Source organism: Centruroides vittatus, unplaced genomic scaffold (genome assembly GCF_030686945.1).
Source record: "Centruroides vittatus isolate TY-2023 unplaced genomic scaffold, ASM3068694v2 contig_19, whole genome shotgun sequence".
Classification (NCBI taxonomy): domain Eukaryota; kingdom Metazoa; phylum Arthropoda; class Arachnida; order Scorpiones; family Buthidae; genus Centruroides; species Centruroides vittatus.
Window position 1 is genome coordinate 3257903 of NW_027121169.1, and position 11487 is coordinate 3269389.

The following is an 11487-nucleotide window of genomic DNA, read 5'->3' on the forward strand; positions in this document are numbered from 1 at the left end:
AGATGAATTTCTTTCACAGACATGCATTTATTTGATCGTTGCGTGGATATTTCCCATAAATATGCTTCCATTTGATTATTGGATGAATATCTTTCATAGCTAACATTACATTTTTTTTTTTTTTCATGGAAGGATTCTATGGAGAAAATCTAGGAATCAAAATCTAGTAAATTCCTTTTTGTAAAAGTTAAACGTTATGAATCATTAACACCCAAAAATAACGAACGTACACTTTTATGTTGATAACATTTTTTCTCATATTTCTAGTAATCCTGAATATTTTCATTATACAAAAGCTTAATACACTGCCCATAATTGTCCATAATTGCTGAAAAATACCAATAATTTGAAACCCAAATTTAAACATTTTAACGTAAATAATTGAAAGTCTCAATAGTTTTCATTAATTTTCTACTAATGAAGCAAAAAAAAAAGAGCAATGTCGATCATTCGTCATCAACTTAAACTAGTCGAAAAATTCAAATAAAACACGAATATTTGTATATTTTTGAGTGAAAATTAAACATATAATTCTTATAAAAAGTATATAAATTTACAGCAAAAATACATAAAAATCTCTAAGAAACCAATAAAAGCATTAACGTAATGTCTCATCTTCACAACTTCATTGGCGGAGATAAGATTTTAATTAGCAAAAAATAAAAAAATAAAAAATATTCTAAAAATCTTCAAAATATACTTAAAAATCAATTTAAGCATTAATATTTTAATTATTATTTATTAAAAAAGGCTTTAAAGCAGATGAAACATGTAAATAAGTTAGGCGTATAAATAGGTTTAGAGTAGATAAGTGAAGTTCAAGATAATGGAAGAAACAATATAATTGTTTACTTCTTAGAAGGAAAATGAACTTTTTGACCTCTACAGATTAGAAAAACACGTTGTTATATCAGAAAATAAATAAATAAATAAATAAGTAAAAATGGTGCTGTATCGATCCTGAATGTCAATAGATTTATCACTTTTGGAGAAAGCAATAAAAGACATTTTAGTATGACAATATAATACTCGGCTGACATTTTTATAGATTATCGTACTATTTAACAATATTATTAGATAAATATAACCGTAATTGTCTGAATTATTGTCTACGAAAAAGTTCTACATCAAAAAATTTCGTTTTCATATTGGAAAAAATCCAGCAACGTATTGCGTAACTTTCCCGGTAAAAACCCTTAAAATTGCGTGTGGTGCCATCTGTTATGACATTTTATTAAAAGCTTTTTTTATATAATTAATCATTACAAAATGTCAAAAAGCTTAATTTTGAGAGTAGAAGCGAGTTTTAAAAACAATCGTAAATGCTAATAACTAGTAAAATCGTCATTACGCTCGATCCTACTCAAGATATGACACACGACCCCCTCTATCTCTCTATCCCCTTGACCTTTAACCACCAAAATTTAACAGCATTAATCCACCCAATATATAAACCTTCTTGAAAAATTTCAGAAATTTTTGACTAAAGGCACTGGAGTTATTAAGCTTCATATTGGGTGAACAAAATTGTGCCCCCATACACACGCTAACCTCCATACATACAGAAATCCCCAATTTTCTTTGTATTTTTTGGACGTTTCAAGCTCCTCTGAGTCCAAAAATGTATAAATACTGGGAGGGGAGTCATTTTTTGACCGATAGCCATACTTTCTCTCTGTTATGTTATAACAGACAGAAAAGTAAAATTCATTTTCGTATGCTTAATTTCAATAAGATTCTGTAAGTAGTGATGAATTTAATGCTATATTATGGCAAAATTTTCAACCAAAAATTAATTTTTTTATTGAAAACAGTTTGTGGCGTCTAAATATTAAATTTTTAAGAAATTTCCGTCTTTTTGATGTATCCGGAGCATGTAATTCTCAAATTTTATAGGGGATTAACTGATTATATTTGTTTAAAAATGAGTTTTTTATTGATTCATCTGGAGCCATTTTTAAGCAGCATTTTCTAAAAATTCAACAGTTTTTAATTATTTTAACATCAAACACATTACATTCTAAGAATTTTTAATAGTTTATTTTGCACCTTCATCTCCATAAAGAGAAGAAGACGAGATCCATACGTAGATTTTTCAGAAATCCAAAGAAGTCAATACATATTTTAAATTTAGAATCATTTTTGCTGAATTTTTTGGATTCCAATACCTTAAAAACTTAGTTTTTTTTTATTTAGACAGGAATGGAGAAATAACGACGTGCATTACTTTAAGAAGTAATGATGACAAATTTAGCAACAAGAAAAAGTAGAAAAATAATGAGCACTATACAATTTCTATCGAGTTTTATGAATAAAAAATCTCATTTTAATTGATGTATTTTTTAGATTTGTGTACAGAATTAAATTAATTTCGCTCTCTTAAAATTATATAAATTATGTAGTATTTTTTATGTGGTCGATGATGAGTTTCTTTGTCGAAGAACTTCATGTTGAAATACTCATTCCAGTCGTGTCCATGCTTTTATTTGATGTATGTATGAAAAAATTATTATAAAAATAACTAATTGAGAATTTTAAGTTTTTAAAACAAATGATAAATTCCAAAAATAATGGATTTTCTATAAAAAATTTCTATCTTTAACTTCCTTTCACGGACTCCTCTGACATGATCCAGGCGTTGAAAAATTAAAGCATTTCGAGTGAAAATTTCGCAGATTTTAATGAAGTTTTAAACATTTTAATAATAAAATCACTCTGATTTTATATTTTTTTAATGAAATAACTGTAAATACTTACCAATTTATTATTATCTTAATTTTGAAGAATGCTACCTACTGATGATCTCTTATCAACATTTCCATTTAGAAATAAAATTTTCAATTTTACTGTTAATTATGACTTTTTTAATTAAAGAAAATTAAAGACAATGGCATTAAAATGCCGCTATCTGTGTGATTTTATCAAAAAATAAAATAAAATTTTAATTTTTTTATGACAGAAAATGTGATAACGTTCTCTGATTTGAGATGACCTGAAATATTTATTTACACATTATGCATAAGTTGTACAGTACATATTGTGCATACTTTCTTTAAAAAGTTATCAAAATTACGCAAAATAAAGTCCTAGACTTTCAAAAAATTCTTACTTTTAACTTACTTTTAGATAAATTCAACAGAAGTGCTTCATTTCTAGCTTTTAGATCAACGTAATATTCTCATTTTGAAGGACTTCAGAGCATTTTTTAACTTCTTTATACTGATCAATTTTATAAATTATTTTATAACATTTGAATTAAAATTAGTCAACGTTTATACAAAATTTCTAATTTTAAGTGTTTTTTTTCTGTGGTTTAAACATGAATGCTTCACTTTTATCTCTTAGTTCCATCGTGAGCCTTTCACTTTGAAGGACTTCAGAGAATTTTCCAATTTATTTAAACTGAATGAATCATTTCAGAAAATATACATCAAAATTATTTTAGAAAGTCTTAATATGGGTCAAAAATTTAACCATTTTAGCGCAAAACATTTTCTTTATTTATGAGCAGTATTTCAACAAACATTGCATCAGTTCAGAAGCCTCAAAAAATGCTTTCTATCTTAAAAAATTGTAGATTTTGATTTGAAAACATGAAAAATCTTTTAGAAAAAGTCAATGATTTATTAAAAATCAAAAAATTATATTTTTATTTTTACTTTTCACTAAGATTTTTTCTCTTTACTCTTCACCTTCCATCGAAGTCAGTATATAAAACTGTCATACTTCAATAAAAAAATAATAATGATTTTTCGTTAAAATATTATTTAATTTTATTAATAATGTTTAAAAATTAATTAAAAATAATATTTAGTCCGTTATAAAATTTAAATTTTATTATTTTCAATCCAAAATCTCGTCGAATCGATATTCTTATCCTGAATATAGACGTAGAAGATGAGAAATTCTATAGAAAATTAGACAGAGAGTACTCCGTCTGACTTTCGAAATCATATATTATTACAGAATTTTTGTTCTATATTGTCATATATTATTATCACATCTTCGATTCGTCAGACTGAGTGTCTAACCGACCATTTTCCTAAGTTTCTCATAACGTCACTTTTGTTTCAGATTTAGCATCAATTTAACGAATAATTTCAGCAAAATTATAATTTAGAACATACAAAATTTTACATTTTCTCAAATTTTGATTTATTATATATTGAATTTTTTACGCTTTTGCATTTTTTACGCACCGTTATGCTATAATTTTATGTAGAAATTGCGGAGTTGTCAATGTAAATTTTCGTATTTACAAGGGAATTTTATGCTTTAATTTATTCTAAAATTTAAAAAATTAATTTAAAAAATACTAATCGAAGATTATAGAAGCTAGAAAATCATAAATATTTCAACAATATTTTATAATTAAATTCTAAAAAAATGATTGTTAAAAAATAATAATTCTACTAAATTCAGAATGATTTTCTATACTTTAACATAAGTAAAATATTGATGGGGCTTTCAAAGAAATGCATATAATTTATACAATAAATTGTCTGAAATCAATTCAAGAGGGATGTTTAATGCCATAATTTATGACTTTTTCCAAAAAACGGCTCTAAATACCATGAAAATGACATATTTAATTTACTTACTCATTAATTGATGACTTTTCTAGTGTCATTGACACTAGAAAAGCCATCAATTAACTACGAGAAGTACAAAAAATCTACCTAAAGTTTTTAATTTATATATTTTATCAAGAAAATTTCACCCGAATTTATATAAATTGCTTTAAAATCATCTAAAAACTACATTTTACTTCCCGATTGTTATACTGTAGAGTACAGTACATAACAGAAGGAAAGTATGGCGATCGGTCAAAAAATGATCCCCCCAACATTTATACATTTTTGGACTCAGAGGAGCTTGAAATGTCCAAAAGTACAAAAAAATTGGGGATTTCTGTATATATTCTGTATATATGTTGTGTGTGTATGGGGGGCACAATTTTGTTAATCCAATTTAAAGCTTAATAACTCTAGTGCCTTTTGTCAAAAATTTCTGAAATTTTGCAGGAAGGTTTGTGTATTAGGTGGATTAATGCTGTTAAATTTTGGTGGTTAAAAGTCAAGGGGATAGGGAGATAGAGGGGGTCGTGTGTCATATCTTGAGTAGGATGGAGCGTAATGACGATTTTACTCGTTATTAGCATTTACTTAAATTAATCTTAAGAAAAACAATGCAAAATTATTGATGATTCATTAAGTCCGATCTTTAAATGCCAATCATCAGCACAAGCTATAATTTTAGAGTCGACACAGAAAACAGCAAGATGCAAATAGACGGAAAAACGGCTGATTTAAACAGAACCCGGTTTATATAAATTGTCCTATAAACTTCTAGAATATTTCTAAAAAGTTCAAAGAAAATCTTGCAAAATATCAGTTTCTACATCAATTTTTATATTCATTATATCTTACATAATTTCATTTTTCTCCATTACAAGGTCGTGTAGAAACCTGTTTACATTCAATCTAAGAAAAGAATGTGCTTAGAAATTTACATATAATATATTTTTTAATTTTAATTTCTAAATTAATTTTTCGTGTAAAAATTCACAAATGAACGGTATCTTTACATTAAAGTTTACATAGTTATATCACAGAGTTAATTATTAAAATACTTTCCTTTTCTACACATTCATCCGTACCCTTAATATATATTTTTATATACATTTTGAAATTTTTTATAGTTTTTTACATTTTTATTTATAATTAATTTATCAAAATAATTAAATAAATTACCTTTATAAGCTTCAAAGGACTGTGTCTCATTTCGCAAACGTCTCCCTGAACGTTCCTATGAGTTTGAACCTGTTTTGACCTTTGAATCTTGGAAATTTCTCGATTCTTGTCTACATCTACATCCAATAACTTGACACTTAATTTAATGTCACGTAACTTGCCGTAATCGTCACCATTTTCGCGATTTGGTGCATTAAATCCTCTTCTCAATATCCTCGTTACATTCACCAATTTCTCCATTATCGTTACGAATAAATAATGCTTGTCGACTTAACTTTGTCAATCTATAAGAGTCGAGTGTTACGATCGTAATGTCAACACTACATAAAAGCTTATTTTGTACCCACCCTCTTTGAAGCACGCTATCTTATTGAATATGTACGATACATCTGTCACGTGATCGTAATTAAAACACCTACCAATTGTATGTTACTAATAATAATAATCTCTGATTGGTTTGCTTCGAAATTTAAAGTTTTGAATAGTTTAAAATAAATTTAAAAAATTCAAATAAAGTTTTGCAGTTTTGTAATTTATAATAATTTTTAATTATTAAATGCTGTTCTTCTAATAAAATATATAAACACTAATATCTCCTGTTTAAGGCATTATCAATACAAATACTATAATCAAAGAAAGTCTTTTAAAATTTTCATTAAATTTTCATTGAACAGATTTATAAGTCTATAATTCTTTTGAGCAAGGAAGTGCTCATTGGCGCTACGCAGTACTACACAATGCAAATTAAAAGCCCCCTAACGTTTAAGTTAATGTTTTAATTTCCTAAAATGCCATTAAAATCTATCATAAAGCCTCCATTTTTATAAATTTACTACTTTAATTCTTTAATATTCCCTTATTTTGAGGATTTGTATCACGTTGGATGCGAACGATGCAACGTGTGCAGCCTTTTCTCAACCTGTACTATGTATAACGAAAGTATAGAAGAAAAATTTGCATTTATTAATAAACTTCAATACAAAACTGATAAGTTATCACTGATTTTTATCAATTATAATGCTAGCTAATATGTTAGAGCTATAGCTAACAATTATGTCTTATCTAGTTTCTAAATTAAAAAAAAAAAGTTAAATAATTATCAAAGATTTTACATTTAGATAAAGAATTCTATAGATTAAACTTTCGATAACATAAAATTTTTAAATTTAAAATTCTGCTTATAAAATAGTTTAATAAAACTGGTGTTCGTTACAAAATATTCAAAAAATGATTGACATTGATAATAATTAAGTTTAACGAGATCCAACCAATCATCGCACGATTTGTATCATGTCTATCAACCTTTGTTTTCGTCGTCAACCAATCACGTTTCGTAATTTTGTTATTTTATAAATCGTGCTAGTTTAACGATAAATATCGAACCAAAACTATTTATTTGGAAGAAATTAAGAAAAATTTCGTGGAATTTTCTGAAATTTCGAGAAATTTAAGAATTATTTTCTTTCTTTCTTGTATAAAAATGTATATTGGCATATAAAAAAATGCTGACAAATTCATTTATCTTAAGTGTTTATAATAAAGATGACGATAAAGAAAGAAAATCACTTGATAATGGAGAGTTTTTTTTTTAATTCACAGGTATCCATTGTTGCTTTACGAAGATAGTACTGTTTAGGATAGCGCTATGTCGAAATTTTACAATATTATATGTGTAGTTTTCAACATTAACGTTTACATGCTGGCGTTATATAAATGTTTTAAAAAATCTCAAAAATATATAAAGGATAGTCCAAAAGTCAGTTGACGATAATATATGGAACAGTTGTATGTTATTATTCGTAATTCAATTGTTTTATTTATTTCAAGCAGTAATTCTTAACCTCTTACGCTGCCTCTTAAATTTTTTAAATGTGCTTTTGCATCACCGCGAAAAACTCGATTTTTGAAATTAAAAGTTATTTTGAATTAAAGTAAATTTAAGAAAATGAGAGTAATTAAATTAATATAATTTTCTTACGTATACTTTAGCCTAAATTTAAGCAATTAGGAAAGATCCTTTAGAAAAAATACTCTCGAAAATTGATACTGGATTTTAGGGATGTGGCAAGGTAAATCGACGGTTTTTGAAGTGTTTAATTATAATCTCTAACTTATGTCATTAATTGTGTGTATTTTCTTAAGTATTTGTAATACAAAGTTTTGTACAACCTAGAAAAGCTGTCTCGCATCCCTGTGGGTGTGTGCAACCCCAGATTAAAAGCCACTGATTTAAAGAATGAAATTAATAAGGATCCTGATAAAGTGTCAATATACAGGATGTGTGGAAAATAACTAGGTATTGAAAAATTACTATAATTTTTGTAATAATAATGTAATAATAATAAAATAAATACATAAATATACAATAATTAATGCAATTATATAATTTCTGCATTAGTAGTGTGGATAATGAAAGAAAGATAGAACACTTACAGTGAATAATGGATGGCTGCAGCTTGTCTGTTCAGGAGAGAGGGCAGATTTCTGCACGCTACGAGGTGCTGAAATCAGTGATTGCTATGCAGAGAGGGTGGCGTACGGTGAAGAGATGTCATACCATAATCCATCTGGAAACAATCAAGAATTATCATACGAAGCTAAAATGACCACAGGTTTGGTCGCGCACGCAGAGAGAAATGATCATTCATCCGCATTACCATCTCCAGATGTTTGAGGAAATTGATGGATGCCACTCCTGTCTACATTAAATTGTAAGATATACATCTGTATTTCCATTTAATAAGGTATAAGTCAAATAATTTTCATCATCTTCGCGTTATAAATGTAGAAATTACAGATATTTCTCAATGCCTAGTTATTTTCTATCCATTCTGTAGAAAATTCTTTTAAATTGTTAAAATAATTAATAAAATGCAAGAATTTTTTGAATTTTTCATTAATTAAAGTAAGTGCAATTTTATCAATATTTATGAGTTTCACAATGTTCTTTAGCAAATCTTTCGTAACGTGTGATCTTAAGTTAAATCAGAAAAATTAACCATAAATCTACATGTTTATCCTTAATTTGACTTATATAACGTGGTGATATATAAAATTTTATGTTAATTTAGCATCACTGATCTAATGATAATTCGTTCTGATTACTAGATCAATGTCCTCTTATTATACAAAAATTAATTCATATTTCTCTTCTTTAAAGTAAATTATTTACTTATATAATAATGTTAATGATAATTAGGAATATTGTTCAATTAGTTCATTTACATTATGAAATTTATTATTATTATTATTCATATAATTTCTTGGGAAATCATTTGAATATTAGTTAATTTTCATACTTTATTAGTTAATAATGCGAGTGAATTAGACCCGAAACAAAATCGATTTTAAAGTAAATAAATATTAAACTAATGTTCAAATGTCAATAAATTGTGATAATTCTTTTAATTCATCAATAATTGAGGTAGTAGATATGTGGGATTCATCTAAACTTAACACTATTATTTATATTTATTTACATCCTTCTACTTTTTAAACTCGCATGTGTTCAAATAATTTAAATTCACACCTATTGCATACTCTAAGTAATATGCCACTAGATCGACGGATTGCATTAAAATATTAATTTTTGTCATAGATAATAATAACAATAATAATCAGTTGCATTTAATAATACATTAAGAAAATTCTAATACTTTTATTGCGGCCAAGCGAACTCCCAGTGTTCAGGTACCCTGAACACTGGGAGTTCGGTCGTGGGTTCGTGTCTCACTCAGACGGGCTGGCCAAGTGGAGTTTTCTGGGTTTTCTCCACATCTGTAACGCCTAAATAGGAGCCAGTTTCCTTAAAAGACCTCCCGGAAGGCATCCCCCTAGGCAGATCGTCCAAGTGTTGCGTTGCCATAACAAACAACAACAATACTTTTATTGCACTTTGCGTTCTGGCAGATACTAAAATGGCAGATACACGGAGGGTCTTTTCCATATCTAAAATGGGTTTGGCAGAACTACATGAGTACTAACAAATGCGAGACAACCATCCCTAAAACCATTCGAACGAGCAACCTCAGGAAAATTTCTGGAATTGCTCGTTCGAACGGTTTTAAGAATATCATACTCTTTAGGCACAACAATCTGATGGTTCAATGCATATTTAATTGCTTGATTCACATATCTATCTATTTTCTTTACTTTTCGTTATCCACATTACCTTAGATTTACACTCATCCTCCAGAGTCGCGCCCACCAAAGACCGAGAGGATAAAACCGTTGAATACTGGTAGTTTGTTGCGAGTTCTGGCCTCACCAACGGGCTTACTATGTGAGGTTTTTTAACCTACCCAACACCTAAATATGGGTCAGTTTTCTATAAAAGTCCTCCCCGGAGGCATCTTCTGTTGATAAATCGCCCACGTGTTGCGTTGCCGTATCCCACCAAACCAACCAACCCCAAGAATCATAGCCATACCTGAAAGTTATAGATAGAAGTGTTGATATCTGAAAGGGTGCTTCCTCGAAGTCATTGTTTCTCAACTATGCTCAATGTTTTCGTAACTGCACTTTTATGCACTACAGAAATTATCTAAAGCATTATTGCTAGGACGTTTTTATTCAATTAGTTCGTTTACATTATAATGATCTCTTTGAATTTATACAATTTTCTAAGAAGGTTATGCAAAATTTAATAGTTTCAGTATAATTTTGAAGATGTTTTACTCGAAATTATCTGAAGTTAATCATTTCAATTAATTAATACAGTTAGCTCTTCTGATTTAATTCAACATTCAGAGCCAAACTTACACATAGTTTAATCCTAAGGATTATGATCAGTATCATGAGGATCACCCATCTTAAGGATCACGATGTCCAAATGATTAGGCCTTACGTTTACAAAGAATTGCCAAGTTAAAAAATTACATCTTAGAGCTTCACGACATGAGGCCAGAGTTTATGAGTTTACGCTTATAAATGTGTTATAAATTTTATGGGAAAAGGCCTCTCATACTATCAATTATATAAGGAAAACGGCTTTTCATATAAATTTTGTAGGGGAGATAGCTTCTCCCTAGAGCCTCAACAAGGTTAAACCAGACCTATCTTTTATCTACAAATTTTATGGTAGTAACTAAATGGTTTTCCCATATAAAATGATAATTTATTATTATTGTTTTTAAATTAAGAATTATATTATACTGAAAATTTCTTGTTTTTAATTAAAAAAACATCGTTTCTTGTATTAAGTGTAATTAAATTTATCTAATTACGAATGAAAGTATTTGTCAGATCGTTGGAAATTATATTGTTTATATCCATTAACAATGAATTATCTGATAAGATATAAGCATTACTAATATTACTAAGCTAATTTACCCTGGCACTATTATCTATATAGTGATTATACAAATACTTATAAGTTATATAGATGTTGGAGTACAATTAAAATTAAATTATGAGTCTTTTATAGCAAATTATTTATATATACTTGTGTATTTTTTGTCATTCTTCAGATCAATATCCATGAAAAATTTTACAGAAATTGCTGAATATCTTGTAAACGGCATCGTTAATCGACTTTTGGCTCACCCCTATATATTATGCAAGAAATTATACATCGAAGAAAGGTACTAAATTTAAAAACAGCCAATCTAAAAAAGCACTAATACTTTTAATTAATTTTTTTGTATATTTTATTAGGAAAAAATGAGATTATATATTTGCATTAAGAAATTCGTATCACACAAAAATAATAATTTATATAAATTCATATGAATGT

At 27.6% G+C, this 11487-nt stretch overlaps 1 protein-coding gene across 1 annotated transcript in view; it reads right to left on the reverse strand.

The window, feature by feature from the left end:
- LOC136970155 (transient receptor potential cation channel subfamily A member 1-like) overlaps positions 1–6068 on the reverse strand; it is a 41740-nt gene extending 35672 nt beyond the window's left edge. The window contains 1 exon segment of the mRNA XM_067264560.1: positions 5754–6068. Coding sequence (XP_067120661.1) covers positions 5754–5993 — 240 coding nt within the window. The 5' untranslated portion in view covers positions 5994–6068.
- Between the last annotated feature and the right edge of the window lie 5419 nt (positions 6069–11487).